Here is a 17426-nt window from a genome sequence, read left to right as displayed (position 1 = left end):
CAGAGCAAGTGTTCGTTACACAAATCAATTTGGTCCAAAGTACATCGCAGTGGGTACTCAACCATCGCTCACATAATATTGTCAACTTAATCAAATAATGCCTTGAAGACACTCACAGGCTTTTCTCTCCGAGAAATAACTTGATTGGTAGAGGAGGAAGAAGCAGCTGGCTATTCTAAAGGACACTTTTTATTTATCACTGTTAAGCGCTTTGGGCATGGAGGGGAGGAAGCCCGGAGGAGAGGGGGGATGCTGCATATTCACTGGGCTGTGCTGGGAAGAAATTGTGCTTGTTAGCATCCTGTCTTGGGCAGTGGGTTTCGACACCCTTGTGGCAGAATTGGGGATGCTCATGGAGGAGAATAAGAAGCTGGACCTAAACCTCTTTCCTGGAATGACACAGTAAATATTTGTGCCACAGTTAAGAGCTTCCAACGTGATTCCATATAGCGTTTGTCTCTGGGATGTTCATGTGCTAGTAGGACAGAGAAGTCAGTAATCTGATAACAAAAAATATATATGGTTAATAAGGGCCCAAGAGAGGAGAGCCCAGGACTCCGGGTACTCAGAGGAAGCGTCTGGAGCATCTGATGCCTGGGTTGGTTCGATTTGGGCTGGTTGGTTGTGATAGGGCCCTGTTCACAGAGCTCATCACTTTGGTTCCTGCCCCGACTGAGGACACAGACAGTGAGAACTCCCCCAAGTTTCACTCCTCTGTGCAAGTGCTTGGCGGTTGCCCTCTAGGGCTGAGCAGTCTTTAGACTTCACCTTGACCTTGAGAGGCCACTGAGGGCCAAAATATGGAATCCAGAACATGGAGTTAAGTATCTTTGGTGCTTTTGTGGCCCTGCCGTCTCCTAGCTGCGTGACTTTGGACAGGGGCCTTAACGTCTCTGAGCTTCCATTTTTTCAAATTGTTATGGTGATCAGTGGGACAAGGTGTGAAAAACACTTCACAGGATACCAGGGACATGTAGGACCTCAGCACGGTTTTATATTCAATACCCGATTCCAGGCCCATTCACCAGTTCTGCACTGAGCTCATCAGCAACCTGTGGACGGTAGTATTGGGCATCAAATATGTCAGCTCAGGATAGAGGAGAGGCGAATGGCCTCACGCTGCAGTGGGGGCCCGTGGATGTCTGTGTATCCTTCAGGGAGTCTGGGAACTTCATAGGCAGAGGTTCAGGGATTAGGAACCTAACAATTCGAAGGGACCATTATTATACTGCCAGCCGCAAGAATCTGTGAAGCCCATGGCTGGTATGACGCAGGAACTGAATTTTTAATTAAACTCAACTTTAATTAATATTTAAACACTGACATTGACTCAGGTAGTTACTAAAAACCTTTTAGGTGTGTTTTGAAAATCTTGGCCATTTTTCAAAGTCTACATATAGATCAGGTATTTCCAATGAAATGTAGTATCTATATTGAGATGATGAGCCCTGGGTACAAATTATATACAAGATCTCAAAGACCTAGGGAGGGGGAAAAGGAATTTAAAATATCATCTACACTACTTACACATTGAAATAATAGTTTAGATAAATTGGCTTAAAATAAATATATCCTTAAAGTTAATCCCATGTTTCTTTTTCCTTTTTTGAAATGTGGCTTCTAGAAATTTTAAGATTATGTGTGTGGCTCCTATTTTATTTTATCAAATGAGACTGCTCTAAAGTACATGACCAAGGTCCTTGAACTATATCCAGTGCTGTGTTGTGAATACGTGTATTTTTAATTTCCATCATGCAAGGGAGGAAAAATAATTTTCCCCCTGTTCTTCTAGGTTCTTGGCTAAAACCCCCCAAGATAAAAGAGAGATAACAGGGGACAAGAAAAACAGGACCCGAATAACATGTTTACCTTCTGTAGCCATGGGACCCACCCAGGAAAGACTGAATAATTCCCAGGAATGGCCCAAGCCACCAGCTTAAACACCATCTCCAGCTAAAGACAAGATGTGCAGGGGTGCCTGGGTGGCTTAGTGGGTTAAAGCCTCTGCCTTCAGCTCCGGTCATGATCTCAGGGTCCTGGGATGGAGCCCCGCATTGGGCTCTCTGCTCAGCAGGGAACCTGCTTCCCTCTTTCTCTCTGCCTGCCTCTCTGCCTACTTGTGATCTCTGTCAGATAAATAAATAAAATCTTAAAAAAAAAAAAAAGACAGTAGGCAGGGGAGTGAGCGATGGGGGGCTTATCAGGAAAAGAGCAATAAAGAAGCATGAGGTTGTTCTAGATCGAGGTCATTGTCTCCTCTTTGGAAGCGTTTCTAGAAATTTAGGGACTTTATTTTCTTGCTACCTCCAAAAGGGAGACACCCCTACAAATGGAGAGTTTCCTTAAAAATGTAAATTTCTCTTTTGTGAAGGGTAACGTCTACACTTTTCAGAGCTTCTCCTGTGTCTGCTGTTTCTCAAAAATAATCATCCCAAAATAACCTTATGCCAAAGAGGCATATTTTGGGGTGGCAAAATATAATTTGGTACAGTTCCCATTTTATTTCTTATGGATATCTCCCCCACTACAGGCGCTTAGCCCTGTGCCTCCAATTCTCTGATTTCTCCCTGAACTCTGATTTCTGCGGACGGCATCACCACATTTTACTCATCCGTCCTTGCAATAGTCACCTGTGTTGCCTCCAGCAGCCTGGGACCACAGACAGTACTGTGATGGGATCTTTGATCCCTACTTGTGTCTCAAGTGACTGGCTCAGAAGGGTTTAAGGAACTGGGCTGGTATGTGACAGAAATTTAGCTCAGAGACATCCAGCTACAGATATCTCTTGCCTGTACTCCCGAGGTACCTGGTCATCCCGGAAGATGGCACCCAGGTGAACTCAGCAATGCCCCGTTGGCTTGGAGGGGAGATAGAGGCGGGGCCAGACTCTCAAAGACACATATGAAACTATGCGGATTCTCTCCAGCAGTCATCCCTGGATTGGTCGATATCAAAATCCAATTTCACCAGGATTAGCCTTGGGTTGCTCAGAGCTATTCATTGAATTAGGAACGATTATAGCAGAGGGAGCCCCGCGGTTCTTTATTAAGGTCTTTGCGGAAGCACTAAGTGATCTTCAGGAGATTAAAGTGCCGGTGGTGTTTTCTTAACATTTATAACCTGCACCGATATCTGGGGAGTTTGTTTATTAGGAAAAATTCTGCGGCACACATCCTGCCTCCTAATATGGCCTTCGAACTGGGCCAGAGCACAAGCTGGCCTTGCCGCCCTAATGAGCTTATTGGGGAACCTGTGCCAAGCGCTGCCTGGAAACCCACCTCTTGAGGTGAATGGACTTTCCATTCACGTGGGGTCCTGCGACCCTGGCTGCGTGGTGGGAAGGTGGTCTCTCGGAGTCGTCAGTATCCATGATCCCCGAGATGGTTATTCGCGCCACCGATAATAGTAATGGTACGTGACCCCTGTTCATTCACAGGACCTAACTGTCACAAGACTTTGCTTCCATTATCCCACTCTGAAGGGTTCAGGACACCCATATGCAAACTAAGACCAAGAGCCATGAAGGTGGCGTTCATGCAACTCACTTGTAGCAAAAGCCACAGGTACTTGCCAAGAACTTGACATGTGCTCCGGCTCATGGTTCCAGTCACTGGTGCAGTTTTGCCCCCTCAGGGAACATCTGAACCCCAGAAGACAGTTTGGGTTGTCCCACTGCCATACAGTAGGTGGAGGCCAGGGGTGTCCATTTTACGGAGGACCGGACAGTCCCATATCGAGGACTTAACCAGCCCCAATGTCCACATTTCGGTGCTGAAAAATGGCTCTGGGGATAGGGACAGACCAGTGTGGATAGAAACTCACCCAGTCTCTGTCCTCATGGATTTCACATCCTGGCGGAGGAGACAAAGAAACACCATAGAAACTAACAGAAGCATCTAATACAAAGGCGAGAAGTGATAGGTGCTATGAAAAAAGTGAACGAGCAAGGAGACAAGAGATGCAGAAGCTTTAGATAACGGGGCCAGTGAGGGCTTCTCCAGTGGGTGCTGTCTGGGCAGAGAGCTGGGAAGAAGGGGGCAGCCATATGGGCATCTGGGGAGAGAATTTTCCAGGCAAAGGAAGAACAGGCATGAAGCCCAAGGAGGGAGCATGCTGCGTGCATGGAAGGAGCCAGGTGGCTTTTGAGTAAGGAGCAGGAAAGTCAGGAAACAAGGGGGTCCGGGCCAGAGCGTAGTGAACCTTGCAGCCCAGGATGGGGGTCTGGACTGGAGGGTTCTGAGAGGGAAGGTGGCCATTCTACTTCCACCTCTAGTGAGTGAGCAGACTAGGAGCAATTTGCTTGGTCTTTATGTGCTACCATCTGATCTCCCAAACATGGTTATGGGGCATCTTTCCAATTCAGCTGGGTCCCACTTTTAGAGCCAAATATGATACTTTAAAAGAATCAGACACGGATAAATCAAGGTTCTTCTACCAGCCGTTAATTCCAAATAAGCCTTAACACGTACCAGCCTTGAGGGATGTAACTACCAACCAGGTAGCCCCTGCTTTTCGGGGATATGCCTCCTAGATGTGCAATCCTCTTAGCAACTTTCTCAGCTTTTTCACATGATTTTATTTTTGTCTTTAGAAATTTCATGCCGTGCCTTTGCCATAAGCTTCACCGACCTTCTCGGGGATGCTGTGACTGCTTGTCCATCTGTGTGAGCTACAGGGCTAGGCTCAGGGAACCTGCAGAACTAACCTTGTTTTTAGGGTATTGAATGCCTTTCAGGAGGCCAGTGGAGCACCTCTTGGCCCAGCTGAAGGGGATCATCACATCCAGGGGGAGGTGCACAAAGGCAGCCCGAGAGCCTGGGCCAGGGTGAAGGGAAGACTCAAATCTCTCTTTAGACAACTCATCAAAGTTCCCAGCATGACAGATGGGGAGCCTGGGACAACTCCGACAGGGACATTCTCTCTTCTTCTAGAGTGGGTGTCAGACCAGCCCTTTCCCTTGGTGGTAGAAGATGCATCCACTTCCTGTTAACAGCTACTTCTTCTACGTGCACTTCCTGTTTGCTTGTTTAGAAGAAGATTACAGCGTGTTGAATGTGACCTTCAAAACACATGTTCACATCCCATTCTCCGTAAACCCAGGATTATGACCTTATTTGGACAGAGGGTCCTTGTGGATGTAATCAAGCATCCCAAGACAAGATCCAGGGTGAGCTTTAAATCCTTATAAGAAGAAAAAGGCAGAGGGAGATATGAGTCCCAGATGCACAGAGAGAAGAAAGCCATATGAACGTGGAGACACGTGGAGAACGTGGAGAGATTGGGGGAGTGTAGCTTTAAGCCAAGAGGTCACCAGAAGCTCAAAGAGGCAAATGTGGGCTCTCCCCTGGAACCTCCAGAAGGAGTGAGGTCCTGACAGTGCCCTCACTGTAGCCTTCCAGTCTCCACAACCGTGAAGGAGTCCATTTCCATTGCTTTTAGCCACCGTGTTTGTGGTAATTTCTTAGCAGACTAATATAGGGACCTAAAACTCAGGGTTGTCCTGAATATATTTTCCCTGACAGTTCCCAGAAAATGAGAAGGGGAATGCTCTCGCCCTGATATCAGAGTCAGTGAGCACATTTCTGATCCTCACCCCTGCTGTGCCCCAGGCTCCGGAGTCAGCCTCTGGACCCTAACGTGCTCCCCTGCCCTCTCCTCTCCATTTCCCCCAACGTCGGAAATGCTTTGGGTTTGTTTTCCATTTTACGTGTTATCTTTAAAAATTACTTTTAATACACAGGTATTCCGACATAACAATTTATGAGCTTTTGTACACATGCCCGCACTACAAAATGATTAATTGAGCGTTGTATGTTTTTATCAAAGGAAACAACGCAGAGATTTCTCCAAAGTCCTGTTTGACTAAAGATGATTAATTTTAATTTTCACATGAGCGGCATAATGCTATTAATCATTTAATATGTTTAATCATAATCTCTGTAATTCCTAATTAGGTTTATTAAGCTGAAACATCCAGCAGTTATGTACAAATCCAAATCTAAGTTTCTTTCTTGGGATGAGAAGGAGCTTGTTTTAATTTGCATTTGAACAGCAACTTCTAATCGGAGGGAAGAAATGGACTTTAAGCTGGGATCTCATCCGCTGTCTCTGCAAGTTTAGGGTCTTAGGTCAGAGGACATGACCCCAAAGGCATGGTTCAAGGACATTTCTGGGTCTTGGTTGTATAACCAAGGGTCATGTTACCAGCAGAGAAAACACAGTTCCCTGCTGGTTTGGGCCTGGGTGTTATAATATTGTATTCGACTATTCCCTGAAAATACAAAGTGGACCATTCATTCATCCTTCGTTCATGACTTGATTGATACACTCGTAATGCCTTTACCTGCTCAGTCAGAGGCTCGGCCTGCATTTCCCATTTGGTGGCCATGGCTCAGCTCCGATGCTGGGTGCCAGTCCCACCACAGCCCAGGATGATCTGTAAGTGGGTCCTCTTAGTTTTTATCATCTGTCCTTCCTGCCCGCTGACTTTGACACGAAGGGGCCCATGTACTCCCCTGAATCCAGAACCCGGTATCACCTCTGCGTCTTTGCCTGTGCCTTGCCCTCTGCTGGTACAGCATCAGCCCCCTTCGTCTCTTCTGTTAGAAATCTCCCACCAAAAACCTAACCTCCAGAACTGGCAGGGCTCCCAGAACGTCCAGCTGTGTGGCATGTCCCTAATTTCAGTTTACTCAGCCCTCTGTGACTGACTCTGACCCCAGCCTCACCACTAGCTCTTTCCTTATTCTTTCTCTTAAACTGAACTAGGAACAGCGTGTGCTGGGAGGACTATCCTGTATGTCCAATATATAGTAGTTGCTCAGGAAAAACGTGCCTAACAAGCAAATGAGAACCTTTCCTTTCCTCAGAGAGGCTTTCTCTCTCCTTGATTTTGACATTTTAAGGAAAAGTCACCATCACTCTAAAAAACTCACAGCCTTCCATTTATTGAGTTCATGTCCCAAGAACTCTGCCAGATTGGCCTGTATTGCTGCATTCAGTCTCCACAGAGCCTTGGAAGGGGTGCACTATTATGATTATTACTCATTTTCCAGATTAGAAGACCGTTACCATGCTTCTCCTTATTCCCCTCCAATAGTACAGACAAAATGACCAAGGGAAGCATTGGGGCTACCATGACGTAGCACCTCAGACTTGCAGAGGTCTTCCGAAAGCGGTTTTGATACAAAACCAGCTTGGAAGAGTAGTCTACCAACTTTTGCGAGGTCTCAACTTCAAAATGCTATTCAGGGGGTATTAGGAAGGCGAATGAAGAAGAAGTCTGTCAATAAACACAAGGATTGGGCGCCTGGGTGGCTCAGTGGGCTAAGCCGCTGCCTTCGGCTCAGGTCTTGATCTCAGGGTCCTGGGATGGAGACCCACATCGGGCTCTCTGCTCAGCAGGGAGCCTGCTTCCCTCTCTCTCTCTCTGCCTGCCTCTCTGTCTACTGTGATCTCTCTCTGTCAAATAAATAAATAAAATCTTTAAAAAATAAATAAATAAATAAACAAACACAAGGATTGGGGAGAAAGTCACTAGTTACGGCCATGTTATTGTGGTATATGTATTATATAAAGTATTTATATGCATATATAAAACATTTTTATATATGAAAAACATGTCATATATATATATTTTTTTCACTTGTCTCCTCTATGTCTTTATTATCTTATTCCTGCCCGATTGCATGGATAGTTTTGTCCCAGTTACAGGCTTCTAAATCATTTAAAAGTAGGTGAGGCTGATTCTTCCCTCACAGATTTGTTGGGCTTCCACACAGGCTTTCCATTATGGTTTCGGAGAAGACAGTAACTGATGTGGGTGGCATCAACTGCCACCCAGAGGCGATAGACGCTAATTGCAGAGAAAGTATCCAGAAGCATCTCTAGAGCCAAGAGTATGGGAATGGCTGTAATGATACCAAGCGTTAATGTGACTCTCCTGCCTGTATATGTGCCGATACAATATTGTGTTGTCCGGGATTTTGTTTTGGCAAGAGTGGGAAGCAGAGTAATGAGTTATGCTAACAGCATGACTTTATCGACACCAATATAGTCCGTAGAACGTTCTGGAGATGTTCTAGATCCACGTTGTCCAACATGGAAACCACTAGCCATAGGTGGCCATGGACTACTTGAAATGTGGCTAGTGTGAAGGAAAAACTGGAGTTTACATTTTACTTAATTTTAATTCATTCAAATTTAAATAGCCACACGGGGTCAGCTGTAATAGACATCACAGGCCTGCCCAACCAAGAAATGAGAAAGTAAAATCTTAAAAAAAAAATTAAGTCAGTTGGATGGTTACTTGGACTGCAGAACACCAGACAGCCTTCTCCGATGTTTTACTACATTTGCTAATGTTTTATCTGGACAGCTGCGATAATTATGCAGGCGTATCTTAAGATTTTGGACCCCTTTGGTTAAGGGATACACTCTCTCCTACCTTTAATGATGAGGTTTTCTCTGATTGCCTGCTAAAACTCCCCAACACCTCCACACCTCCACACCTCCAACACCTCCAACTACCCCTCCCCTTGTTTTATTTTCCTCCATGATGCTCTCCTTCTACCGGTTCCGTATTTATTTATTAATGAGCTTACTCCCTCCTCCCCACACACCCCCTGTAAGAATTACACTCCATGGAGGCAGAGCTTGTCTGCATTCTCACTGCTGAATCCCAATCTACCTTGGGCTCTCAGGAATGTTCAATACATACTTGTTGAATGAATGGACAGATGACCCAGCAGCTCCTTTCTTGTCCTTGCTCTTTGTTCCAGCATTTTCCTACCATTTCGGGGAAGCTAAAGCACTTTGGAAAGAGCGCACAGGTCCACTCAGAGCCTCTTTACTCTTGTCCTTTTAGCAGACAGATGACGCGGCACCAACGGATGGCCAGCCCCAGACACAACCTTCCGAAAACACAGAAAACAAGTCCCAGCCCAAGCGGCTGCACGTCTCCAACATCCCCTTCAGGTTCCGGGATCCCGACCTCCGACAAATGTTTGGTGTAAGTAGTGCGTTTCCCCTGTGCGGTGTCCGCGCTGGGGTCCCCAGAGCCCTTCCCTCCTCGTGTAAGTTCTTGGTATTTATAACATGAAGGTGAGATGTTTACATAGGGCAAAGAGAAAGACATTTTAGATCCTAGTCTGTGGGTATATTGTGGCCAGAGTCTCCTTATGATTTTAGTCTAAATATCTTTGTATAGGTTCAGCATGGTCCTGCTTTGCCAAATGGTCTTCTTCTCATTAGTAACTGGAAAATCACAAGGCAGATGAGTTCCCAGATAAACTAGCACTGAAAGAAGCCCACTGATGATCCCAGATCAAGTGGCCGGGACCCCGGGACCCCGTGTCACGGCCAAAATAAACATTTTGTATCCTTCTCTCTTTTGTAGCTGCCAAAGTTATCATGATATGCTCCTGCACACCTCACTCTTTCCCAGGCACTGTGCACTTGGATTTCAGGCAGCTTTAGAGAATTATGACTTCTGCATAAAGCTTCTTCAAAAAGCAAAACAGCGGAAGCTAGAGATTTCTTAAGTCTGACTTGCGCCCTGCCGTATACACTCTCTTCTTGTGATGTTCTCTGCCACTGATGACAGCCTTGCCCGGCTACCATGATTGAAACACAGATCAGGGCAGAAGCCACCGTCAACACAGAGAAAATAGATGTTAAGGTTGCTTCCTCGTGGGGTATGATTACTCGGATTCTTTTTCTGGATGAAGCCTTGCACTGTCCACCTTCAGAAGGAATGAGTTAACCACGTCCTGGGCTCTGAAGGACAAAACTCTGACAGGGCTTAGATACCCTTAGTAGTTTTGTTTGTTTTGTTTTGTTTTGTTTCTTTTTTTTTAGTTTTTTGCAAACGTAGTGAGCCGATTTGCCCATGACAACCATCCCAGCATTGACGGGAGGTGTCTGCGGATTCCGTGAACAGAGCTACATCCTTAGCATTTGACTTAGAGGAAAGGTTGGCCGCCTGGAGATTGTTCTAAGAGTTGGTGGTTGGATGCAAATGTTACAGAAGCAATAAGAAGAGGCCAAACTTTTAATGCCGAACCCTGGGCCAAGGAGATCTCATTCCCCTGATGCAAGGGGGAGCTCTGGTTCGTGACGCTGCAATTGTGGGGTTAGCTCGCGTGTACCTTCTCTTTCTTTACCATGCATGGTGTTTATCAGATCCATATCTGACACAAAGGCAGAGCTAGCGTCCTAATATTCAGATACCCAGTCTCGAATCCTGACATTTCAGAAGAAAAGGTCAGCTTCTGCACTTTTATCTCTCTCGTTTAGTAATAACCTTGAGTTGAGCCCTCTAACTTCTTGCAGAGTAGAGATACCCTCGGGCACTCTCAGGTCAAAGATGACTTTGAAAAGTGCAAAGCATTCAAAGTGAAAGTGGAGGTTAAGTGTGTATAAAGCAGTGAGACCAGGTTTGAATGATGGGCAGCCAGAGGAATTAGATTCCTTTTGCCACGTCAGGTTAGAAAGTCTTGCTCCGTGGTCCATCTTTCCTCGTCAGGTGTCACTGGGAGCTTGGCTTTGAATCTGGCCCTCTTAATGATCACCTCGGTGCTCTTTTATGGTGTCACTCACGGCAACCCACCCCAGCTCCCAACCCGATGGCGCTCTCCCCTCCCTGGTCTTCTCGGTTATCTTGAAAGTCACCGGAGGGCTACACAGCCAAGTCAGAGAGGTATTGGAAATAATCCGCAGTTGGAACTCCCAAAGACAGCATCCTGCTTGCACGGATATCTGAGCCCCTCTGTTCTTATAGGGCGAGGGCAAGTGATGCAGAGCGAGGTCTTGCGAAAGACTGAACATACGACCCAGTTATCAAACTATAATCAAAATCCACTGGTTTCAGAGCCAGTTTTTGTAAAAGTCAACGTTCCTAAGCAACTGACAAAACGTTGACTTGACAAGATGATAGATACGCTCAGTATCAATTAAGAAAACGTGGCATACATTCAGTAATATTGAAATTAATTTCGTTCATCACAAACAGCATCTGTGTTCTTTTTAAAAGTATGCAAGGTTTTTTTTTTTGTTTTTTTTTTTTTTGTTTTTTTTTTTTAATGAGTTTCAGCTCTAAAAATTTGGGGCACATATAGATTCCTGAATTCTTTGTATAATGCTGAGGCCTTCTTGGTTTATGACCACTGTTCTGAAGAAACGGAATTTAAATACGAAAAAATCTGTTCTTCCCAGCCAAACATTGGCGGTGGCAATCCCACTGTGGTTATCTGATACGCTTAGTTGCATGAGCCGAACTGAAAGGCATCTGTAAACATTCGGGTTGGTTCCCTACACTCCGGTTGAGAAAACCAAGTGTGGTTTCTTCCTGTAGGTCTTACTTACTGTAAGAAATGACATTTTGATTCCAATTAGGTCCTTTCCAAATCATTTGGACATGAGATCTCTTCTCTCTTTATATTGCCTTATTTTGCTATTGCCTCTTCACTTTGGCTGCGGCTAGCAGGGGAACGGGGGAGGGGGGATGGGGGGCGGTGGTGATTACAGAAACACCCTCTCGAAGATTTTTGTGTTTTTCTCCTTTGTCTCTTTTGTTAAAGGCGGCCATGGGGATTTGAAACCCAAACCAAAACCAAACAAAAAAGGCAGCTTCTTTCTCCAACTGCCTAAAACCTAGCCGTGTTCCTGACAACTTTTGGAACTATTAATAATTCAGCTGTGAAGTTTGCAATTTCTGCAGGCCTCATGGTCACCGCAGGTGCCTCACATTTTGTTTTTCATTCGTGGCTTCAGGACATGTTCACTGGGATTCTGGTTACCCATCTCCCACCATGTTCTTCAGGGCTTCCTCCCTTGGAAGCATTTGTTCTAGTGCTTGGCATTAAATTTTCTAACTATGCATAGATTTTCTTTCCTTCCTTCCTTCCTTCCTTCCTTCCTTCCTTCCTATCAAGACGGAACATTCCTTGATCAAGAAGTTACGTGCCCACAGTGGTGCCAGAGTCTTTTTACAACCTCAGTTGGGGCGTGAGTGAACAGATCAAGGGCATTGGTTCTGGATGTTTCCCTGAAAGAAATGTTGGTTCTGGCCTGACGACTTCCTTCTTGAGCTCTGTCCTCATTTTCAGGGAGCATTCACGAGGGTGGGCGTCCTTTATGTTTGAAGTCTTAATGATCCCATGAAAGGAATGTGGGTGAATGTCCACCAGATTGAATAGAATGGCTTGCTCTTGGACAGAATGGTTCTTTAACCTCATGTTTAAAATTCACACGTATCTGGGTTTGGGGTGAAAGAGGTGCCTATGCTATATCCAGACCACTGACACGACACATTGCATTATAGTACTGTTTTCAGAAGTAGTGGCTCATGAGCACAAGATTCAAATTTACACAACACCCTTGTTGATGTCACAGCCTTGCTTTTGATACAGACCCTCTAGACATGAAGAAGATCTACAGAAGTCACTCATTACTGTCACCCCAAAACAGACCACGAAGTCACTCATGACTGTCAACCCAAAACAGACCACATGACTTCCAGAACATACAAAAGAAGACTTCATGATCACCTTTTCAGGAATAACATAGAGACACCTGCACCTTTGGCATTAATGCCAAATTCTATGCACTGTGCTGTTTATACTAAGTGAAGCATTCCTTTTTTTTTTTTTGGACCTGGCTTGGTGCCTCCCATCTCTGCATTCCAAACAGGAAGCCAACCCTATGAAAACTGAGATGATGCCTTTTCTTCACCTCTGTGTGCGCTCTTTGAACTAACCTTTACTTTCATATTTTATGCTGTATCTGCTGAACATCATCCACAGTTTTTCAGAGAAACATTATTTGATCTGAGAATGTCTCAAAATGCCTGGCATGTATTTGCCCCAGTGTGTGCCTAGAAGCCTCCGGATTTTATTCTCGAAACCGCTGCCAAGACACCTTGCGTGCATTCTGGGACATTGTCGAACACGGCTGCACACGGGCGTTGAGCAAAGTAATGCAAGTTAAGTCTGCGAGTCATGTCTGTTTAGACTGAACATGTGCCAGCTGTGTTTACATCATTAGTACCAAACTTCCCAATTAAACTGTTGATACTATAAATATAGTACACAACTGTCTTAGGAGTGGGGCTCATAGCAGCGTTCTCACTGCTCGTTTTCTTGGCTCTGGGAAGCATCCACCCAGTGGCAACTGCCGAGAGGCAAACATTCGAGACCATTTCGGGGCATATGGTGTCATTGTTTCATTTAGGGAATGACACATGCTAGGATTACTTCTTGATAGGTTGGTTCTGTCTCAACCAAGATCTTGTTTTAAAGGGAGTGTTGTCGCGTTGCCTGCTTAGAGAATGTTCCAGAGGTAACATTGGCTTCGTGGTTTGGGGGAGTCCTTCTCAAGCTTCCCTGTTCATAAATGTGTGCTCTCATGCTCTTAGGCCCAAAATAAATGTGATAGCATCGACGTGGACTGAATATTGTAAGGAGGTTCTATCGAAATCACTGCTTCTGAGGACTTCCCATGTTGGAGTTTTTACTATGAAATTCCGTTCACCTTTCAACAGCAAATCCCCCATTTCCCAAATCGGAAAGTTTTCTCCTCCTGTTTTTAACGACTTTCTCTGCCCAAATCTAGGGCACTGAAAATGCTCTGTAGAAGAATATTCTCTTGACCCAAAGGACATTAGAGGGTCCACAAACGGCAGGGTGAGTTGGCTGCAAGTTTCTTGGTGTTTGCATCATACCCGCTGGCAGTGTAGCCCTGCCCTGTCCTCTTGGAGCTGGGCTGCTTCGTTTCTTCCTGCCCTTCTCTGTCTCTGGGAAGATGAAAAGCACGTCCATCCGCTCGACAAGACCGATTCAATCCGCAGTCCCCTGACCGCGTCCATATTCTGAAGGATGGGCACATTTCCATGACTTAGCTTTGGGTTTCTTTTTTCTCCTAGGTCAGAGCAACTTTTGTTTCAAGGTTTTGAGTTATTTTTCTTCAACTGGAGTGTGCCTCATTTTTTCTCCCCCTGTCATTCCAAGAAAGCTAGTTTTATTCCAGAGGACAGCTTCTCTCTGTTTCAAATATTTTTTTTCTCAAATCTTAGTAGGACCCTCTTAGCACTTACTCTCAGGGTCCTCCCCACCCCATATGTCATGACTGAAGCTCAGTGGTGAGGGGGGCTGCCTCTGGTTCTCTGTGTTCTAACCATTTGTTCCTTTTCTGTCCCTCCCAACCACTCTGGCCTCTGCCGCATGGAGGCTGCCTACTGCTCTCCATCTGGGGGAGAGAGACAGAACACAGACTCTCCTCAGGCAATAAAAGATTAAAAAAAAAAAAATCCATGCTGCAGAGGCAAACAGAATAATGCAAAAGCTCAAAATAAAGGAAAAGGAGAATGGACATATTCCTTCATGTGATTCTGTTTACTTTTTAATCACTGAAATGAGCGCTTGCCCTCATTGTGCATCAGGGTGAAATTCACCTCATAGTTTTCCTGGGCCACGTCACACACTGTTAGGACACCCACCCATGGTATTTCATGCAATCTGAGAAAAAGGAGAGGACTCCAATATCAGGGGCAAAGGACCTTGGACTATCAGATGCTTCTGGTTTCAAGGGTCCATGTTCCCTTATTTTTAAGGCGTGTATCACAAATTACTTGATGTGCCATTTCTCACTAGGACTACAAGACTGAGCAAATAAAAAAAAATACAAGATGACAATAGCTGAATTAGAATTTTAGATAACATTTTTATTAAGTATAAGAGTGTCTTAAATATTGCAAGGAATGTAATTATCCTGAAAGATTTGAAATTTAAATTTAACTAGGCATCTGTAATTCAGCCGGCTGCCCCGTTCATAATCTGAAACCCTGTTTCCAGGCTCACATATGTCGAGTGGCTTTCACTTCTTGTAGAGCCTCTTCCTGCTAATTGTCTAAAATCTATCTGTTTGTTTAACAAAATGAAGAATCATCTTGAGAGAAGTACATTTCAGCCTCAGGGCTAATCCCAACTCTGCCGGTGTCTTCATTATGAGGGATGTCCACATGGTGGGTCTTGCTTTCATCTGTTCATACTGGATTTCCTTTACATGGCCTGACTCTTCCTGTAGCTTACACGGGGGCCACGGGCCACCGTCCTCACCATCAGATGCCATGTGGACATTTTACCATTAAAATCCATCATCAAGGCCGCTTCTGCTGGTGGCTAGCGGAGTAGGCTCTGAGAATCAGTTTCTCCACCAGCCAGTTTTCATCTTTGCTGCTCAGTGCCTGGGAAAGCAACTGTCCACACCAGAAGAAAGAAAAAGAGAAGGGCACCTGGGTGGCCCAGTGGGTTAAGCTTCTGCCTTTGGCTCAAGTCATGATCTCAGGGTCCTGGGATCAAGCCCCGCGTCAGGCTCTCTGCTCAGCGGGGAGCCTGCTTCCCCCTCTCTCTCTGCCTACTTTTGATCTCTCTCTGTGTGTCAAATAAATAAATAAAATCTTTAAAAAGAGAGAGAGAGAGAGAAAGAAAGAAAAAGAGAACTAACCACCTGATGACACTTTTTGCACAGGCCCATATTATGACCTCTCACTTGGTGGGGTATCCAATAAAATAAAAATCATATGTATGCTTGTGCTTTCTCTTGGTTCAAGCACATCACTAAGGATGAAACAACATAAGATGTCCACCCCGATACTGAAAGAGAAAACAAATAAACAAACTCGGACTTGGGGTTCAGTTACCAATGTGCATAATCTGATGTCCTCCATTTCTCTTGCTTATAAAACATTTCTATTTCTTTGCAGCAATTTGGTAAAATCTTAGATGTTGAAATTATTTTTAATGAGCGAGGCTCAAAGGTAAGCAATTTAATTTACTTTAGGATTGTTTAGCTTATTTTTAAACGTTTGCTATGGATAATGGGAAACAACTGCACTGTTTTAATTAGCACATTGTGAAAATACACTTCAGTGGGAATTCCTTTAGAGACCTCCTCCAGTTTCCAAAATGGGGGGAAGTGCATTGGGTTCAGTTTAAATGTATAAGGGGGTAATTTAAAATTGCTGTTTTATACCTATCTATTTATCTATCTATCTATCTATATATATATATCAAGTTTCCAGAGGAAAATTACCCATGCTTAAAAAATAATGTTGTTGCTACATTTTTGTTTTTCAGTGATAATTATGTTCTTTATATTAAAAAGTGAGTTGATAGTCTCATGCGCAGGTAAATATGTGATTATTCTGTATTAATAAAGTGCAGTTATTTTCCTGGGTTGTAGGGGAGAAAATTTCATATACACCAACCTTTTGAATATAATCGGGTTCATTAATATGTTTGCCACTCCCCATTTTGCAATTTGCCGTTGCTTTGAATTCGTTTTTGGTTTTCGGTTTTTTCTGCAGGAGACCAATTTCTAAGTCAATTTTTCCAGACCTAAGCATGTTAGTAAAAATCAGGGATTATGTGGAAAGGCTCCAGCACCTTCAGTGTGGAAATATGTTTAAGAAGAAAAGGCCCAGTTCTCTCAAAGCATACCGTCTATCAGAGGTCATCAAAATGCAGTTCCCCGAGAAGCAGCACCTAGGAACGTACCAGAAATGCAAATTTTCAAGGTCCAAGCCAGACCTACTGAATCAGACACTCAGAATGGGAGCCCAGCGATCTGTGTTTTAACAAACCTTCCAGGCCTATCGTTAGAGTTATAAACACTGTGTTAGCCTGTTTTAGACAAACGCCAACGCTTCATCTAAATGCAAAATGCCCCTTTGCCCACTGGTGTTTTGTGATGGCGAACGTGTCCTCATCCTACCTACGTGCACAGAAAACTCCAGGGCTCCATCAGAATCTCCCTTAAGGAAGGCAGTGTGTTAGGCTTAGCAGCAGATACTGAGTGGTAAGCATCCTGTTGGAGGACTGTGAGATTGACCTCAGCAGCCAGAAAGTGACCACTTTCAATAATTCTGCCCAATTTCCAGGGTACCAGTCGCCAGGCTGGCAGGAATTCTAAGCTCCCTTGTATCCTCAGACTGTGCAAGTGGGTATTGGGACAGATTGCTTATCAGATACAGAGAGATACTGGATTTAGCCCCATAACTTTCCTCAGGTAGGCTATTTGGGACAAGTCCGTATCCAAGAGGGTTTATGAGAAGAACCGGTTTTCTCTAAGGGAGCAAGTGCTACCCCTCCTGGGCATAGCAACCACCTCCTTCCCGGGAAGCACACAAACCCATGCATTATTCCTTGGGTAGTTTGCACCCTTTCCATCCTAAATAGGATGATACAGCTTGATGTGAGGGAAGAAAATTCTAGTACTTTCCTTTCCGTGGCCAAAATGATGTCGTGATATGCTGCATGAGATTTAAAAAAAAAAAAAAAAATTATTATACTCTCTGGTTCTGCCAGTGCAGGGGTCTTCTCCCCAAATTTCAAATACTTTAGTTATTTTTATATCAGCAGTGTGACCTC

At 44.6% G+C, this 17426-nt stretch overlaps 1 protein-coding gene across 18 annotated transcripts in view; it reads left to right on the top strand.

Moving 5' to 3' along the window:
* RBFOX1 (RNA binding fox-1 homolog 1) overlaps nucleotides 1-17426 on the top strand; it is a 1454978-nt gene that overhangs the window by 1319704 nt on the left and 117848 nt on the right. For all 18 annotated transcript variants that reach the window (XM_013055188.2, XM_013055180.2, XM_013055189.2 and 15 more), the window contains 2 exons: nucleotides 8867-9010; nucleotides 15761-15814. In XM_013055188.2, the coding sequence (XP_012910642.1) occupies nucleotides 8867-9010; nucleotides 15761-15814 (198 nt within the window). The remainder of the gene's footprint in view (nucleotides 1-8866; nucleotides 9011-15760; nucleotides 15815-17426) is intronic.

Source organism: Mustela putorius, unplaced genomic scaffold (assembly GCF_011764305.1).
Source record: "Mustela putorius furo isolate JIRA1106 unplaced genomic scaffold, ASM1176430v1.1 tig00004007_pilon_pilon_pilon, whole genome shotgun sequence".
Lineage (NCBI taxonomy): Eukaryota > Metazoa > Chordata > Mammalia > Carnivora > Mustelidae > Mustela > Mustela putorius.
This window is presented reverse-complemented; position numbering and strand designations above follow the sequence as displayed.